Source organism: Condylura cristata, unplaced genomic scaffold (genome assembly GCF_000260355.1).
Source record: "Condylura cristata isolate star-nosed mole 26May11 unplaced genomic scaffold, ConCri1.0 scaffold00012, whole genome shotgun sequence".
Classification (NCBI taxonomy): Eukaryota; Metazoa; Chordata; class Mammalia; order Eulipotyphla; family Talpidae; genus Condylura; species Condylura cristata.
In genome coordinates this window covers 17511103-17530988 of record NW_004567113.1, presented here as the reverse complement: position 1 = coordinate 17530988, position 19886 = coordinate 17511103, and the positions used below count along the sequence as shown (strand labels likewise).

General features: G+C 41.7%; 1 protein-coding gene across 6 annotated transcripts in view; it reads left to right on the top strand.

The window, feature by feature from the left end:
* The first annotated feature begins 640 nt into the window (after positions 1–640).
* Positions 641–19886, top strand: part of SEPT11 (septin 11) — a 93106-nt gene continuing 73860 nt past the window's right edge. For 4 of the 6 annotated variants that reach the window (XM_012724100.1, XM_012724098.1, XM_012724096.1 and 1 more), the window contains exon 1: positions 2744–2974. In XM_012724100.1, the coding sequence (XP_012579554.1) occupies positions 2879–2974 (96 nt within the window). In that variant the 5' untranslated portion in view covers positions 2744–2878. Of the gene's footprint in view, positions 2056–2696; positions 2975–19886 lie in introns of those variants that run through there. The other 2 variants (XM_012724101.1, XM_004681196.2) reach the window with 2 other exon arrangements.

Sequence of the window (19886 nt, the reverse complement as noted above, 5' to 3'; positions counted from 1 at the left end):
TCACCTCACAGAAACTTCACACACACACACACACACAGAATCATCCTTATTTAAAAAATTTTGTTCCTACCACAGTGCTAGACACTTACTGAAAAGGTTACATAAACCTTTACCAGCTCTATTAAGGAGAACACCATTAAATGGGTTTTTAAGACAAGGAAATTGAATCACTACAAGGTTAAATAACTTATTCCCTGTCACTCAGTTGCAAAGTGCTAATGCAAGGATTTTGAACCTATTTAGCCTGGTTGTAGACTATTTATATAACTTCATAATGAGAACTAACATTCTACAATCATTTCCTTGACCAAAATTGTATTTTTTATTAAAATACATATGTGCCTACCTATCAAAAAATAATCAGGGAGGGGTTATTTATTACTCCTAGTCACTGAAAAAAATCTAGGCAGAAGAGGGTAAACTGTGATTTTGCCCTAAAAGCATTTTCTCAAACAGATGACAAAATAAGTGACTTTAAGTTACTGTTGTTAGAATTAAACTATCTACAAAGGTAGGGAGTTCACAGTCTTACAATCCAATCGGTTGTATACACAAAAAGCACTTAAAATAAGTAAATGATAAATAATTAAATTCTACAGTTTAGTCTGGTTAACATTAAACAAAACTGATAACTTGTTTGCTGTTGCATTTAATTAAAGCTGTGGAGCCATCTTTTCATCAGGTTTACCTGAAACACCTCTTCTCCAAGGGCAGAGCTGCTTGCTGCCTAAACTTCCCTATGGCAGAAGGAACAAAAGGCCATACAAAGAGCTGCAGATGAAAGTATGTCCCCTCTCTTGCCATGGCCTCTATCCACATGGTAATATTAATTCAACACGTATGGAGCACGAACTATTATGCTTCACATAAAATGGTGGCTCTTGTCTTTTAAAGACTTGATTTCTGTAGATTTGAGGCTTCCCAACAGAGGGCAAGTGGGATAACAGAGAACAGGGTGGTGAGTGAGCTTTGCCAACTTGTATCTGAAGAGATGTGATTCTTTATCTCTGAATCACATACCGTGTTGCAAACCAATGTTATCTCAACAAAAATACAGGAGGAAAAAGGAAAGATTTGATGCCTACATGGGAGAAACTGGCCCAAACTGATGAGTGCAGTGCTCTGCAAATCTGGGCCCGCCCACGTACTGAAGAGGTTCGATTCTGAGTCTCTGGTCTTTTTGCCTACTCAGAGCTGGACGCCGCTGGTGCTCTGCGGGTTTAATTTAGCCTGAGTGACCTCGGGCCACCCAGATGCACCCAATTTTTGCCCTGGTAGATGTGCTCCAGCCGGGAGGCCACTCTTACTTCGCCAAAGGTGGCGCAGCGCGTTCCCACCCCGTGGCCCCCCTGAGACAGAGACCGCAGAATGCAGACACCACCCCAGGAAACTTCCGTGTTTGAAGTGTCAGCTCAGACCCGGGAGGCGCCCCAGTATAGAAAGGGGGTTTATCTTTCACCTATTTCAGTAACTCGAGTTTTCCCGGAGGAAATTCCCCCAAACGCAATTCCGTGGGCCGATCACAGTCTTTCACCCCCTGCCTATATTTCCACGCGCTTCAACCCGACTGGTAACCCCGTCCCCCGACTGGTCGCTATTTTCAATCACGAATTCTGGTACTGTCAAGGGCCAAGAGAATCTGCAGTAGCTTGACCTCTGCCACATCTCGCCGCCCAGCCTTTGCCCCCGCGCCAGGCCCCCCAGTATTCACCGAGGTCTGTCATTCTGCCCACCACGCCCACAAGCAGCGACGCCCCAACTTCTGCTGGGGGTGGGGTGGGGGAATTCTTCCCTACAGGGGTGGAGTTTCCCAGCTAGTCCCAGACGTGAAGTCGCACCGACTCTACAGACAACTCCCCGCCCCCAGCTGCAACCCCACGCGCGCGCCTTGGGGTCGCCTGGCCACTTTCCAGCGATCAAATAAAGTGTGAGCCCCCACGCGTGACCAGCGAGTTCTCCTTTGGCGGCGGAGAGGCAGCGGCCCCCGCGCTCCAGGGCCCGCCGCAGCTGCAGCGGGGGCGAGCTGCTTGTCTTCCTCTCTAGCATTAGGCGGTGGTAGGTTGTCCACAGCAACGGCTACGGCCTCTTCCTCTCCAATGTGGTCGCCCACTCGGCCGCACGCTCCGAGGCAGCTTCCAACCGCGGGCTTTTCCGTCTCCCCCAAGCAGACAAGTGTAGCGGGCGCGCTTCCCTCGCGGGCGTCGGCCCGGCCCCGCCTCGGTCGCCACCGCTCTCCCGGCAGCCCTCACCCTTCCAGCCGGTTCCTCCGGGTGGGGCCTGCTAGCCCGGGGTTACCTTCCCTCGAGATGCTGTCAGAGCGGCCCGGCTCGCCCTAGTGCTCCTTCCCTTCCAGCAGCCGCTCCAGCCGCAGGTTTCGCGGAGCGCGTGGCGCGACCCAGGGCAGGGACCTCCGCGCCGGAGCTTTTACTCGGACTCCAGCACCTCTAGGTGCGGGGGGCAGCGGCTAGAACACAGGGCCGGGGAATCTCTGCGGCGCCCGAGGGGGTCATTTTGCAGCCCACCGCTACTTCCTCCGAGGGCGCGCCCCGCGGCCGAAGCCTGCAGACCCCGGCGGAAGGCCCCCGGGCCGGTTCCCTCCCACCCCCTCAGCCCCGCGGCGCAGGCTCGCACCCCTTCCCGGGGAAGCGAAATGGTCCCTTCCAGGCGGGTGGCCATGTTGCTCTAATAAAGCTGGAGGGGCGGCGGCGTGGGGGGAGCAGATGCTGCTGGCTGCGAGCGGGAGCCGAGCGCGAGCAGAGCGCAGCCGCTAGGGAGGCGCGGGGGAGGCGCGCGGAGCCAGAGCCCCAGCAGCAGCAGTGTCGGCGGAGAGCACCCGGGCGCGTTCCGAGCCGCAGCCGCAGCCGCAGCCGCAGGCGCGATGGCCGTGGCCGTGGGGAGACAGTCTGTGAGTGCCGGGGCCTCGCTTCCCTCGCCCGCTGCTCCTCCAGTGCTGGGTGGTCGCTGCCTTCTGGAGGTGCGGGCGGGGACTGTCGGGGACTGGGGCGGGGGCTCCCGACCGTGGCGGCTGTGGGTGTGTGCGATTTGGGCGCGAGTCTGGGGCGGAGAGGCTACGGACTAGGGTTCCTCAACTACGTGGTGCAACAGTGTGTCGCCGCTTGGCGCCCGGATGCCGGGGTGGTGAGAGCCCAAAGACCCCTTCCCATTTTTTCTTTTTAAAGAGATTCTTACAGCCACGGCGATTTTCAGCTGCCCCCCTCTCTCCGCGCACACTGACTCCCTCGTGACAGTGGAGAAAGGCGCGGGGTGAGGGGCTTTCCTCCCGGTGCCCTCGTGCCTAGGGGCGCCCAGGGGTGGGATTGTTAGCCGAAGCGCTCAGTGGTCACACGCATGTGGAAGCGGGTCCAAAACGCAGGGGTGGGATTTCCGAGGTGGCTTCCCCAAGCTTTGTGAAATCCCGGACACCCTCAGGCACTCACCCGGCCGATGGGGCCCATCCCAGGATGTGGACAAAAGCCTTAGATGCACTTAAAGTTTTCAAAAGGCCGCCTTGTCGGGGTGGGTGGAAGTATTAAAATACTCCGCTACTGAAAGGCCGGGGGCGGCGGGCAGAGGCGGGAACGCGAGGAAGAGAAGGGGCGGGCGGGTGCGTGGAGAATCGAGTACCCCCCGGGCTGGAGCGAGGGGTGGAGGGACTGGGCAAGCCCCAGCCCTGAGTCTGCGGGCCGGCCAGGGGCCGCTCCTCCTCGGCTACCAGCCCGGGGTTCCAGATCTGGCCGGAGACCGGTTGGGTTTTGAGGGTGCGGTTTCTGTCCACGCTTCACATCCCCCGGCAAAAGGCCTCGGGAAGGGGCGGCGGTGGCTGCTTTTCCTTTCTACTGAAAGCCGTGAAGCCGGGTGAGAAAGGCGGTGTCCTCTGTCTTTCTTCTTCCCCATTTTCTTTGTCGGTGTTCAAAGTCCACTTTTGCCCCTGTGGCTTGGGGGCGCCGGGAGCGAGGAGCGAGGTTCTTCTGGCACCCAACCATTTCCTTTCTTCCTCCTCCCACGACCCTGTAGCTGCAGGTGGTGGCTGGAGAGATTTTGTAGTTACAGACCACAAGTCTTACGGAGGAAGCTCTAGAAAGACCAGACGTGCTTTCAGACTGAGGCTCTTCCTCCAGCTCCTCCCTAGACACACATGCCTTTTGCCCTCGGCACCGCTCCCTCACCCGGTGCCTCCCGGGCGCCCTTTGCGTCCCACCCGCCCCACCCGGCCCCATCCGGTGAAGTTCTCCGGGGTCCCTTCTGCTCTTCCTGGCTGGGCTTGGTTGTTCGGCTGCCAGTGTTTTCCAAAGCCGTCCACAGAAAATGTGCTGTGGTTATATTAAAGTGTAACTTGTGGGTCTTTTAGGCATTTAAAGCTCTAATAAATAATGACATACTTTTAAGAATATGGGTTGACTCTTGCATACGAATTATGCTGTTCATAATTAGTGGTCAGAGATGGTTGTTACTAAGAAAATCTGGCATCATGTCTGGACTTACCCATTAGTTTTCTGGGGAGGAAATTGAGGTCCCAAGAGGTCAAGTTTATCGGGTTCGATTATTCCTTCCCTTCCCCACCCCCCTATACTTATTTCAGGGGCACAAATTCAGATAACTAAAACAAGAATATCTGCTTTACATCATTGGAGAGCTTCTAGGAGTGCAATTGTTCTGTGGGGGTTGTCTTTTTCACCCTATTGCTGGTGCATTCTTAAGGCATGGGGGTGGAAGAAATAATTTGCTGCACATTTTCTATAAATTAGTTAGTTCATATATGTCAGTTAAATAGGAACAACATGTGGATTTAAGGTTTAGTTGTGTGGCCATAATCAAATCCAACACCAGGTCTGTTAACCAGATGTGTAGTTAATCCCACAGAATTCTTGTGTAAGACCTCTCTCATTCAAATAATAGAAATTTTGAAAAGTGTATGTATACAGAGGAGGTGACTTTTCTCTGCACTTTCACTGATGTCACTAGAATAGCCATCAATTATGGCTATTAAAAATAAGATTTTTTGGAATGATTTGAGGTACGAGTGATCAGGAGTTGACTACAAAGTTTAACATTCTCTTCATACAGATCCAAGGAAATGTTGAATTGTTTCACTTTGTTCATTTGTTTACAGTCTTAAGAAGTGCTCTCTCTGCAATGTCTTGGTAACAACCCCAGTTCAAGGGGACAGATTCTGCAAACCCAGCAATAAGGCATTGCATCTCTCCTGGTAGAATTCTCTGCCTCTGCTGGTCTCTTAATCTCCTATAATGTGAACAAAACAAAGGAAGGGTGTGTTGGGGGGATGGAGGAGAGTAAACAAATCCCTCCAAAGCTCATTCATGTATGAAGTTTCCCTAGTTACACCTTTAGAATTAGATTGTTTTAAGACTTCTTTAGGAAAATATAAATTTATCTCCTTTTCCTGAAAGCTGTCTCTCCCTTCCATCCATTAAGAACAACTTACCTTCAATTTTAGATATTCTTGAATTTGACACCGTAGATAAATGATTTTTTTAATGGTCAAGAATTCTTAAATATCAAATCCAAGATTATCCATTTTATCCTGTTTTAATCTTCAGTTAAAGTCAAGGCTAAATTCAGATGTTTCTTAAGTGGAAATTTGTTGACTAGAAAACAAAAGCTTCAGTTTAGTGTGATACTGTTGACTCATTTCTATTTTAATCTTGACCCCCTAGCTTCTCAATTTTTTCCCTATTAATGGTTTTGGGACTTGGCTCCCAGAAGATCCTGAAACACATGTGCCGTTTTCCAGCTTTTAACTGATTTCTCTCTCTCCTAGGAAAGCATCCACATCTTGGATGAGTTAGTATTTTTGTATCCCTGTCCCAGAGCAGCTATTATCTTTATTTTAAACATTGTGGTAACTTCTCTACCTATGAGTCAGGTTTTCTGTTGCCAATCCAAAGACTTTCTGTAGCTGATACAGTTTCTCTTATGGTGTGGTGCTGGAGTTGCAAGGAACTAAAGAGGTCATTTGGTTCAGTCTCTCCCCCAATGCAGAAATACATTTTTATTCTTAATAAAGTTATGTGTTTATAAACTTTTCCAAGGATGGAGATTCCCCTGGTCAGGAAACACATTTAACTGTCTCATTGTTGTGCTGCAGGGCATGAAAACAAAACAAAACAAAATAAATTCATCTATTTTCATTAAAAATACAATCTCCTGTTTGCAAGCTACTGTGGGAAGTGCTGGGGATATAGCAGTCAGCTAGAGAGAATCCTTTCTTACCTGGAGATTTTATTTTATTGACAGATTTAGTATCTGTGTATATTAAAGTGACAAATTCCAGTGCACTATGTCAGCTACTTAGGGAGAAAGGGAATTTTCTGCCTATTTCTGTGTCAACAGTTAGGATGCAGGTAAAGGGTCTTATCTGAGAATCACTACAGACAGTTCCTGAAGAGATGGGCTGTCTTCAGCAAGAGCAAGGTGGGTGCTGACAATGAGATGTTATTTTCTTTTGCTATAAAATTGCCATTTCTGTGACTTGAGGATGTGATACCCAGCTGGAAGACTCTGGCTTTAGTACCTAGAGAAAGATTAATGGAAATCTAAATGACTAAGAGGGGCTTTCATGGGGAAACAATAGTTAAAATTCAAAACTCTTTACATTCAGTGATATAGATTATATACAGTGAGGCTCTATAGACAATTATTAATGTATGCAAGAAATATTTCAGTTATAGTAATCCTCTTCAAATCTTTCTTTAAAAGTATCTTTTAAAAATCATATGTCTCTATCATATTGGAAAATTGATCTGAGAAATTGATTAAAAAACAAAATTACCCATTACCCAGAATATCCTTAGATTATTAGTGTATTTTCATCAACTTTTTGAGATTTACACCGGCAGTCGTAGCCCAGTTTATATAAAGTGCCTCTTAGAAGCCAGGCTGTATGCTTAAACAGCCTGTCTGACTATTTTGGACACTCATATAATGGAGGAAACAGATGCTTAGTACTTTTGAAGAGGCCACCCTGTATCTGGAACCAGACAAAGGAATGCATGATTTGGATGGCCTACTTTGATTGATTGCCAAATACCCTGTGTTTATTCCCACTGATGATGCCATAGCTGATAATGGCCTTTTGAGTTTAGGCTCCCTGTGGAACAGGCTACTATCAATTTCTGTGCCTGTTTCTCTTTATGGGACATTAACTTGGTTGGGAGGTAGGGTCTGCTCTTGAATTTTATCATTTGTTGGAAGCTCTTTCACAGTCTTAGCTGAACTGGGCCTTGTCTGAACTGGGGTCAGTAAAGCTGAGCCATTTTTTAAACAGATAACCAGCAGATGTGAAGCTTCTGTCTTTTTTCCTGAGGAGAACCACTTTATATTATAATTGATATCCCCTCTGTTTTTAAAATCCAGGTTTGACAGTAAGCTTCTTTCCAACTAAACAGTATCTCTTGTCACCCCCTCAGACTGCAGCCCATCAGTTTTGCCTGTGTTGAACATTAAAACAATACTTGGGCTAAGGCAAGATAGCAAGGCTTCTAAAAAGAATTTGCTCAGTGATCTATCTCAAATTTGCATTGATACAGACTTGGCCTGAGGTAGAATTCAGGGGTGCTTTTCCCTGATAGCACCACTCTTTTTTGGGTCCATTTGGATGTACCTGAGTGTATTGCTCAAATCAAAGGACAGAGGAAACTGAGTTGTGTGAACACATTCTCGACTATGTGGGACATTGGGATCAGGCAGGCTGCGAGCCTCAAATATAGGTCTTTGGTACTCAACAAATGCCAGCTTTTTTTTTTTTTAATTGTGGAAAAGATAAAATACATAAGTAAAACATGAAAAGTGTATATATAACATAAAATGTTCCTGCCTGTTTTAGGTAATTAAGTAAACTTCTTTTGGAAAGAATTTATGATATTTTACTTCTTAATTTTCTTAAAAGTAGAATCCAATAAATAGGATATAAATGGAAAAACAAAGTATCTTTAGTACCCTAACATGTCAGTAGTCACTCTTGGCTTTTAATCCTTCTGTTTTATCAAATATTTCATTCTTATTTTCTGTGTGCAGGACTGAAGTTATGAGGATGAGTACTTGAGATTCCATCCCTGCTGTGCTCATCAAATTTACTCATGTGGCGGATGAGTAAGCAATAGGACTTAAGTAAGAAAAGCAGGGTGGGGAAAGTGTTCTAACTCAAGGGACAACATGTGCACAGCTCTGGAAGTGAAACAGTCTCTAAAGGAAGTCCACCAATCATGATTGATAGAGAGTGGACAGATTGAGAAGCTGGGATGAGACCAGGGCAGGTAGTACATTCTTTAAGACCTAATCATATTTACTATATAGCTCTTTGAAAGCTTTATATCTTTTCCTACCCTTTCCCCCTAGTTCAAGATATCTCAGGGAATTGGCTGGTGGAAAATCCTAAAAATCTGCAGTGCTGCTTCTTCATGAGTTGATAGACTAGCAGGGAGATGTAGAGGGATCAGGGGATTTGATTACTTTAATGATCAAATTGATCCCTTGAGTAACAGAGGAAGTGAAGACTGAGGAAGGACACCAAGAGGAGGAAGGGTCTATCCAATGACAACCCCAGCATAGGTCTCCTAGCTGCGAGACCTTTTTCTCAAGATCTAGAACTAGAACTTCTGATTTTTTAATGCAGCTGAGTCTTGGAAGATGAGTGGGGGGAATGGACTGTAAATGGTTATCAATGTCGTTCATAAAGATAATTTAAAACCCACTGGAGCCTATGAAAATGGAAGAAGTCTGTTAAATGCCAGAGTTCTCTTAAGACTTAACCCCTTTTTCATTCATGTCATCCCTCAGCAAACTTTTCATGCCAAGGTAAAGTTTGTGAATCTCATTGAAGAATGACTCTTAAACTTAGACCTTCTGGTGAAAACACTTGCCGAGAACCTCTGTGTATAGGAAGCTAACTCTCCACATTGTTTTTTTTTTAAAGATTTATTTATTTATGCATACAGAGCTCTGGGGTACAGACCAGAGGTGCAGGGGCAGTGAGAGGATTCACCAGAAACAGAGTGAGGAGCAGAACAGGCTGACTGACGAAGTACACTGCTGAGGGGAGCAGTGGGCGGGTCAGGAGAGATCTGCCGCGCCATGGGGGTCACCTCCAGGGCTGGGATTGAACTCATGCTGCAGTGGCTTTAGCTTCTCAGTGCTGTCCTTTAACCCGCTGTGCCACCAGGGAGGGCCCGCAACTTGGTGTTTAATGTTTTCTATTTAAATTACTGTCAAGACCATGATTGCACTTTATCATCACAGAATTCCAGAGAAATAATACAGTCAAGGAAACTGAGACACAAGGAAGTTGTCATTTACAGCCAACTGAGGGGAGTGTTGGACTTTAGAACCAATGGCTCATAGATAAACACATATACAATCTTAGTGCTGTAGCTGTCAGCTAGGCTCCATTAGGCTATTCTAGCAAATCAGCCCCAAGTGTTGGTGGGGTCTTTGTTTCTGCCATCCTCTGAGACTGGCTCTGTAAGCCCCCAGTTGAGGGCTTGTTCTCTATCTGGACATTGCAATCTGGTGGTAGAAGGAAAAGAGAGCTGCAGACCCCTGAACTCATGTTTTCATTCATAAACTCAACAGGATGAGGATGGATCACCCTTTTTACCACCTGGCCAAACTGGAGTGCTGAGGGATGGTAGAAGGTAAAGCCTTTGCTGGTGGGGGGAGAGGTTGGGGGCTCGGGGCAGGGGCAGCAAGGAAAATTTTGAATAGTAAGCATTCACCACATCTTGATAATTAGGGCATCTGTTATAGAGCCAAGGGTCTTTATTTTGTTTTTTTTAAATGGCCTACTGTCTAATGAGTTCTCTTACTCCGTCCTTCTCTGATTCCAGCTGGACATGGTAGAATGTAAGAGAGAAAGAGTGTGTGTATTAAACAGAGTGTGATTATTTCGATTGTGCACTCATGAGGCGCTTCCAGTAGCATCATCACCAAGGCAGCAATGGGTGGTGACCTTCTGAAAGACCTTCTGTGCTGCTCTCTAGATGCCCCAGCTCTGGAACTGTGCTCTCTGGGAAATAGTTTTGAGGCCATTAGGACTTCCAGCTGCTTGACAGAATTGTTTCCCTTGGGCTGCTTCCAAATCAGTCCTTTCCCAGCCTGTCTGTTCCTAAATGCAGATGCTTCAGATGGTGTGCTTCCTTTTCTTGCTCTGTTTTCTCTCTCTGAGAGGCAGCAGAATATGGCGGTTCAGTCCCCATATTCCCCTCGGTCATTGCTGGGGCTTGAGGGACTTACTTAGTTTTGCTAGTTGGCCACCTTTTTGACCTTAGGTTTATTTCTCAGACTCTGCACTTCATATTCCTCATCTATAAAACAGTAACAGTCTCTTCCTCAAAGATATTTGGGTTGAATGAATCAGTACACACAAAGGTCTAGCAATGATGCGTGAAATATTCTTCTTCAATAAAGGGGTTGTGAATCAAGACATAATAAAGACTTTATGTTCAAGACAGCTCAAGTCAGAACTGCTCAATCTATCCCAGCAGGTATGAGCATTTTATTTGCCCCTCCTGAACACCTGAAATGGGCAGACTCCCCTTTATTGAAGTAGAGCACACTTTCGAAGCCTAGGTCAAACAGATCTACTCTTCAAAGCCTCCACTACATTAGTCCAGGTTTTGGTGACTTCCATCCTTGAATTCCTGCTGTAGTGACTGCCTTGTCACACTTAGGTGCCAGCCACATAGTGTTCTGGATGCTCAAAGTTCCACCTTTCTTTAAATTTCTTTTTTTTTTAATTAGAAAGGAAGTATCAAATATAGTTATGAATGATAAAAAGAAAAAACTCATTACTATAAGCAACATGTTCCACCAGCCTGCGTTCTTAGCCTGTGTTATCAGACTTCAGGAAGTCTGTTCACAGTTGACTGGGTGAGTGAAAATAGATCCTTTGGTTCAGTTGGATAAAACGTGTCCTGGCCCTTTTCCTCTCAGTCTACCTTTTCTTATTTCAGCTGCTGCTGCATAAAGTCAGCAGGTTAGAGACTTCCTCTCCGTGATTTTCTGCCCCAGCTTATCTGCCATAGCTACTTGGGACTCTGCTTCTCTTTTCTTACCTTTGCACATGTGTTTGACGAAGGGACTTGCCATCCCATAAATCATCCCTTGAATGATGGGGAATGGAAGCTGGTGGATAAATACTTTTGTCTTCTGTCACAATATTGGATGATAATATATGTCTCTATAGCCCCAACCTCAGCCCCCAGGGGTTCATTAGCTCCATATATACACCCTTGGGGTTACTTTCCTTCCTTCACCATTTCACTGTTCTGGGTCCCTACTGCCTTGCCTCTGAATCACTTCCAAAAACAGCTGCACGCATGCAAGCCCTTGTCTCAGGTCTGTGTCTTTGGGAAACAGGTAAAACCATCTTGTTTCCCGATCTGCGGTTCTTTTCCTTTAAGGAAATAAGGAAACAATAATGTTCCTTCTGTAACATGTCAAGTCACTCTGGACATTATAAAAACATTTGAAACAAGCTGATTTAGTGTTAGGTTTTTGCATCTATATATTGGAAAGAATTCTTCAAGCTGATGTTAAAATGAAACCCAGAAGAGAAAAAAATTTGGGTATATTACCAAACTTTTCTAAAGTTTCATTTCTATTATAGAACTCTGCTACTCTGTCAGTATGGAAGTACTGTTACTGAGCTTTTAGTATGATCACTTACCCACTTCAAGTTAGTTGCATATTTTGCATTCTAGATACAGAATATGTTGGGGGGGAGGAATTTTTTTGATACATGAGCTGTGGACTTAGATCAAAGCTTTAAACTGTTTTTGAAAAAATTAGAAAAATTTGGGGTTACAACTGTCTGCATATTGCAAAGATGTCTAATAATCTTGAAGTCTAATACTTGAAACAAGTTTTAATTAATTAATTCTGAGTAAGGCCCAGGTTAGTAAGTATCGGCTTGAGCATTCTGCCTGGTGTTCAAACTATCCTTCCACTTGAGTGCGCCTAACTAGAGGCAGTTTCTGTTAATATAAAGATCTGCAGAAACTATCTGAACCAAATGGATTCATTCTCCAGTTCTCTCCAAATTTGTCACCTTTGCTCCATTCCTTGAGGTTTGATTTTACTTTTTGTGTGGGTGGGAAATCTAAGATTACCTCCCCCTGATGGAATGATTTGATTGTTTATCTAGTACATACCTCTTTGTTTTCGAAGCCTTTTCCAATTCTTAGTTAACCTCTGTAATCACTTTTCCCCTGGAGAATGTCAGATGGTCTGCAATGGAAGCACATTTCTGCCCCATTCAGAAAGCAAAATTCCCAAGGTGTTTTATGAACTTAAAGCAATAAATTAAAGAACTCAGCTATTGACATGGCTAATGATTTGTTGCTACAAAGCTTTGAAGTTGTTTGAAGACAACCTGGAATTGGATTCCATAGAATTGGACTTTACAATGCAATTAAAGCTGAAGGTGATGAGGAGATTTTATGTAACAGACACTAATGTGGCATGTTGGGGAGTTAGGGATGCTGCTGAAATACCTTTTCATAAAGAATTTGTGCTCTTATTCCTAAGGCTTTCTGTTTCTCATTCATTAAATCAACAAACACTGAGCCCCAGCCAAGCATCATGCACAAGATATATCAAAACCATATTCTCATTTTCCTTCAAGCCAAACCAGATCCAAAACCTGGTTTTGGCAAATGGATCTCCAAGTCACTAATGTTAAAAATGTTTTCATAAGACTTAAATTCTGGGGTCAGTTACTAAGTGTTGTTTGTCATGCCTGTGGGACATGTCTGTCACTAGTGCACTATCAACCAAGTGGTTATTGAGACGCTCAGTGTTGCTAGTCCTATGATCCATGTTGTTGAAAATCTAAGTAAAAGATCTAGCTCATGCTCTTGACAAACTTCTCCTTCTCCTAGATAGTCAACATTGGGAACTTAGTTTGACATTCAGAGAGAGTAAGGCCCATTTATTTCCCTCCTTCGCCTTTTTATAATATACTTTGAGAAGTGCTTGAAAAAAAACCCTGCAACTTACTTTCCAACCTGTCAGTGGAAATTTATTTTGGTTTCCTATTTCAAGGGGGAATTGAAACAGCATATCTGAATCTGAAGGGACTCTTCAAACTTTCTGCCATATTAATACATGCACTCCATTCCCCTTTAAAAACACTGAGCACAGCATGCCCGATACATTTGACCAGTAGCACAGAATTCTGTCCAGCATTCTGCAGACACCATGCCTACTTGATCAATCAGTAAGCATCTCTGCTTAATCATTTTGTTTGCAAATCTGCTTATGCCAGCTGTAATGGTCATAAATGTGTAACTTAATTAACTGTTATATGAAGTCCTGAAATATAAGTGCACAAATAGTTTCTCCTAAATAAGAGTCGTTGGAAAGGGCAAAAGTGAGAATTTTGCTCAAATAAAACTGAATTTAATGTGATAATTATAAAAAGTTGGAGGAAAATTATAGGACTCTGAAAAGAACCTGCACTCAGATAAAATAGTTTCAAATGCACACTCCAAATTGAAAGACACAAACTGGAACTCACAGATGATGCCTAATGGTATGTGCTGGAAAGACAGCTTTAACTGGAATAACTCACACTCACTATTATGAACAACTCCTTGGCTCCTTGTAATAAAAAAAAAAAAATGGATGCATGTTTATATATGTATCAATACATAGATATGTATTCACATATCTATATAGATGTGTAGCTATATACATGTCTATATAGGTAAAATAAAAGCTTTAGTTTTTTTTTTAAGCTTTAGTTTTTAACTTGTTTTTAAAAATCTCAGTCTTTTCATGCCTTTCAAGATAAATTATACAAAACAGGCACCACAGATCTGAAGAATAAAAATTTCTTATGTAAGAATAAGGCTACTTCAAGAGATACCAAGTGAAAGAAAAAGATGAGAATATAAAACTTATTTTGCTCAGAAATGCTTGGTAATCCAGGATAAAAATAAATGTGAGCTACCCAAATGTAGACAACAGCTTTTATTAGCCCCAGAGATTGGTTAGGCTTATAATAAAGAGTTATTTTGTCCAGTTTATGCTCACAAACCCCCGGAGTATGTGTGAAAGTTGGCCTGACATATCATGAAGCACCCTGTACTGGCCAGCTGCCTGCCCCCCCAACTTTTCTCCATAGACTTGGCTGGGAAAAATACATGAAGATCAAGAGGAGGTGACCAGAGATGGAATACAACGTGGAAAGCTTTTACGGTCCACCAGTAGCTGTGCCTTCACCTGCATTGGATGTATGTCTCCCAGAACTCTGACTTGAACCTCAGTTTTTGGAGCCCTGAGGGGAGGTGTGGATGGAGATTTCGGAATTCCTCAGAACACCTAATGATTCCCTGGTTATGATTCAGAAAGCAAAGCAAGGAATTCAGTACACAAGTATGTTGGAAGCACATCATGGTTCAGAATGTTGTAGCTTTATATGTGTTACCAATGAAAAAAGATGAAGGCATTTTTAAGAAGCAATTCTTGTATAACAAAGTTCATGCTGCTCTACAAGAGAATTCAGTCTACAAGAAGTCTAAAAGGGCAGTAAAAAGAAGAGGTGGAAATGCCCCCAAAAAGTCACTTGCCCAAAAGAAAGGTGAGTTAGTCCAGAGGAAGGCAGTCTTCCTGAGAGCTCAGGTATGGGCCACTGAAAGCTAGTTAAACCAAATCATAATTTTCTGTGAAGACTTAATTGAGATAAAGACAGTAATAAACTTATTGGTCAAACATTGGTGAAAAAGATACATTATCTAACCCCTGTACCTAACAGCCTTGGATAAAGGGACTTTCATGTGACAGAACATCATTTCTCCCAACTTCACTGCTTCTTCACCCCCATATTCTAACACATGAACCCTCTGGTTGAGAATTACTGTGTCTATGGAGCTATCTGCATGTGGGTAGATGAAGAAAGAAATGTTGAGGTTTACTGGTTCGTCTGACATTGAGATGTGGTCTCTGGGAGGGTTAACTAACTTGGCATTATGTTGCTTTGATATAAATGGTTGACCTGATACAAATGGTTGTCCATTTTTGTGTTGTCACCAGTTTCTCTTAGATTAGTCCAGAATAAAAGGAAATTCAGCTTTGGAAACAAAACACTTGTTTTGTCAAGGAAGGTTGTTTTCATGATCTTTTAAATTGTCTTTGAGGTACATATATAGACACACAAGTTACATACACACATGAGGATATACTCAATCTGTCTGAGAAAGAGGAACTATCTAATTATATGTAGATGAAAGCTGACACCTTCCTGCAAGTACCTTGACTTTTTAACCCAAATAGTTCATTCCAGCTATCCTTGGATAATCTCCTATAAGCAATTTGGTTTCATTTTTAATTCAAACCATAAGAAAATTGAGGGTTAAAAAAGCAAATAGAAAGTTGTCTTTCTATTCTGAAATGAAGGGAGTGGAGAAATAAAAGTGAAATTAGAAGCTGAAATGTGTGACCTCTTCATTTCTCAAATTAAAATTGGAATTATTTGTCAGTTTTTTTTTTAAATACACTTGGAATGTTATTGCTAATTTACACATTGGCTTTGCCACCAAACTCACTACACACACTGCTATGATTTCCTAATTGAGGTTGTGCAATCCACACATTTTCTGTACGATTGTACTTCAGTAGGTAAAAGATGATCTTCACAATAACTTTGTAAAATAGTTGGGTAAGTATTATTCATGGCCCTACCTCTTCAGTTCCTATTGTATGGGTCAAGGATCTTTTAGCTTGAATTTAAATGTAAGTAGCTACATGTGACTAGTGATTTCCAATTTGGATAGCACAGTTTTAGGAATATAGTCTAGAAGTATGTATAATCTGATCTCTTTTTCTAATTTTTTCAGAGAATTTTCTTAGGAAGGAAAATTGCAAACATACACAAGAGTAGAGAGAATGTTATAATGAATGCTTTGTCCCATCATCTAGGCCATTCTTAAGCCATCTGTTTCCCCTTCTCTCTAACCTCCTTTCTCTTTCCCCATGCCCCCTGAAGTGAATTCCAGGCTTGGTCAGATCTCATTTTAAGAGCTAAATTTGTGACTTGAGGGAAGGAAGTGAGTGACATCAGAGAAAGTTACTAGGGGTTCTTCAAAAGTAATTGTGATTTTTTAAAAAAGCACAGTTTGTTCCTGATTTACAATGGTTCAATTTATAATTTTTCAACTTGACAATGTAGGTTCAGTAGAAATTTGATCATTTTCCAGGCTAGCAATATGTGATATATTTGATACTTTATAATGTGTTGTGTTGCCAACTTTTTTTTGATAGATATTTGGTACTTTTACATCCCATTATGTTTGTTTTTCACTTTCAGTATGTTATTCATCAAGTTTCAGGAAACATGCAACACTTCACTACAAAATAGGCTTTAAATTAAATGATTTTGCTTAGCCATAGGCTAGCTGGTGTTTGGTAGATTAGGTATATCTAAATGTATATTTCAACATAAGGATGGCTTTATTGGAATGCAGCCCCATCTTAAGTTGAGTGAGATCCATATGGGAATGGTAAAAATTAGAGTTAGACAAATTTAGGTAATGAGTATACAGTTGACCCTGGCCCAACATGGGTTTGAATTGTATGCATCTACTTATATATGATCTACTTTGGTATCCATAAATATACAATATTTCTATATGTATTTCCTCTTTATTATCTTGTTAATAATGTTTTATAAGCTCAATAAAGCTTTATTGTAAAAGTACAGTATGTAATGTTAAAAATGTTAGTTGACTCTGTTATCAGTAAGGCTTCTGGTTAATAGCAGGCTAGTAGTTCAATTAGTTAAGTTATATGGGGATTTTGGCTGCATGGGGAGCAGTTCCCCTAATCCCCACATTTTTCAAGGATCAGCCCTGCATTGATGCATGATAGTCCATATGCTTGAAATGTGTCATTACGAGCATCATCTTAATTAAAAGTTAAACTTGAATCTAGACATGGAATTGTCACTGTGTATGGCATCTTCTACCTGGGTTTGTATTGAACTTTGTGTTCATGGATAATTTGAACAGCTGAGCTCTGTTCATACACAATGATTATTCTTGCGCTTTATTGAATGCCAATAGTGTTATAGAATCATAGAAACTTAAAAGGGTGGAAAATAATCTGAGGATCATTTTTAGCCCAATCGTTCTGGAATAATAGTTCCATATAGTTACTTGATCGTGCTCACGTTGAGAGTCCCAGTGCTTTCTGTTGTACTACACGGGCTAGGTTGGCTCATTTGTTTGGCTACAACTTGTAGCACCAAGTTATCTCTTAGCATTTTTTAAAACAGCTGATTCCTAAACCTCTTTTAGAACAGAGATGTTATCCTCAGTTTACTGGTAATATTGTAGCTACAACTATTGGAGAGGGATGTTTTTGTCATTAACCAGTATGAGGAAGTCATTTATAAAATTTTATCTTTTGAGCTCAGCATTTATGCCAATTACTGCTGGAGATTATTATAGGAAATGCCTGTTTGTTTTCTGTGTTTCTGTGTATAAAAGAACCTCTCATAGCAAGCACATTGTGGTCATGTGACCACAGAGGAATAATGTTGGCATCAGTGATATTTAAAAATGCACTTTCCTTTGCAACATAAAGCAAACATTGTTGCTCTGCTTTTGTAGTTGAATTTAGGAACCCAATAATGATTTTCTTCCTTATGAGAGAGTGCAGACTCTGTGTATTCTAAATTTGGAGCCTAGTACTTACGATCTCAGGATTTAAGGGGAATGCGTTTGTGATGGTAAAAGGATCTTATGTCATCAGAAATGCTCTCAGGCCTTGACTCAGCTGTCCTATTGATGGAAAAGGATAATACAATTTAGAAGGCGAGCTATTAAAAAACTTCAGCAACATTCTGAACAACTGTAAGCCCAAACTGGACCCTAATCCTTTTCTCTCATCCGAACTCCCAGTGGAGTCTGCCCTTTGTGTTCTCTGGGCCTTTTGTTAAACTTCATTCCTGGACAGAAAGAAGAGCTTTGTCTAATCTTATCTACATTGTAGTTTAGTTCAACTTGCTTTTATTTCATGGTTAATAGAAATACTGAATTGTGGCTTAACCTATACAAAAATGTTTCCACCACTCAAGATTTATGCCTGTTTTTTTTTTTTTTTGCAGATAATATTCCTGTGAAATGAATTGTGTTATCTATACTTGACAAGAAATATTACAGATAAGAATAAGATTTAGAAAGATATTTTGTCAAAGTAGTTGCACAGTTCTTTTCATGCAGGGTAGACAAGAAACTATCAAGGCTTTTACAATGTGGCCTAATTAGGAAAATTTAGCAACTATTTTCAGCAAAGAGGGCACAAGATTACTATGATTAACATGCTTTTTTAAAAAAAGTTTATAGATTTTGAAAGCTTTTAAAATAGTCCAAATAAACTTATAAACCAAAAAAAAAAAAACCTAGCAGTAACACATCTTGAAAAAGAAAATAAAAAAATTTGTGTAATGTAGATACCAATTAATGCTTATAATCAGTCAGAAAAATGGTTAATGTAATTACAGTGGTAATAAGAAATACAAGTTTACTTTATGTTTTCTTTTTAAAAAAGCTAATGATTTGTGGTTGATTGCACAATTTTGGTAGACCTCCGTTTGATCCTGGATTGAATTATTTGTGGTATTGTAAGAAAGAGAGAGAAATATACAAGCCATCTTTAAATTGGGTATGCTTCATTATCTAGCTCATTTATTTGACAGAGAAAAAGTACCAAAGGGACAACTCTTTAGATTCCTCAGTTAAAACGCTGTAAATAGGCAAGGACATGCCTCCTCTTTGTACTGGTGAAATGAGGGCCTTTCTGTTATAGTTTTCAAGAAAATATGAACATTTAGAGTTTGAGGTGAAATCTCATCTGAAAAAGTCAGCAACTAGATCAAATAGTTTTGGAATATTGTGTGGGTCAAATAAAAATATTCATGGACTGAGACTGCCAATTTACAATCTGATTTTCGTGAAAACAAATTCATGTAGTTTTCTTGTATTTGAATAAAGAAATCATTACAGTAGTTCCTCCCCTACCCCCTTTTTTGAGGTACCTTTTAGAATGCTTTACAACTTGGACAGTTTTTGTGTAAAATGTGCTTGTTATAAAATAAAGGTGAAACAGGTGCTTAAAATCTGATAGGAAAATTTATAGACTGTTTAGTGAGGAGGCTATCAAAAATTTTAAATTGTTCCTGAACAGGATGTCTCCAAACATGTTTGAATCATAGTAGGACAAATTGGGAGTAGAACTAAAGTTGGGGTTATTGATATCACCAGGCCCTCCCAGGAGGGGACAGGAGGAGTTCTTGAGTGAGTGGTGTGCAATACAAATGACCTGCTACAAAAATGCTTCCTTTATATAGTGAAGGGGTTGGATTTTTTTCTTTTTGGTTCAAGTCCAGTGACAGTTAATGGCTGTTTTTTTTTTTTTTTAAATAGGCTGTGAAATTATTTATAAGTTTGGCAGTAGGATGATATAAAATGCAAGCAGATATAGGTAGAATATGGTCTGTTACCAAATCCCAATAAATTATTAGTGTTAAGAGCCAGGAGGGACTTTAAAGGTCCTAGTCCAGTGTCTTCCATTGTGATGAAGAAACTGTGAGGGGGTGTGTGGGGCTGAGGTTCAGATTTATCATGAACCTTTTCCTGTCCAGTTAGAACCCAGAATTCTCCCTTCATTTTCCTCTCTTCTCCTGCCTGTAAAAAAAAAAAAGAATCTTCTAGGAAATGGGTCAGACAATTAGGTTCTTAGAGGAGAAAAAGAAGTTTAGTAAACAGAACTTTCTTCCTAGGAAATTGATTTATTAATAGCTTGTCTTTCTAATTGTGAGAGCACTTTTGTTGGTGGCATTGTTTTTGTATGAGTTTTGAGATACTTTC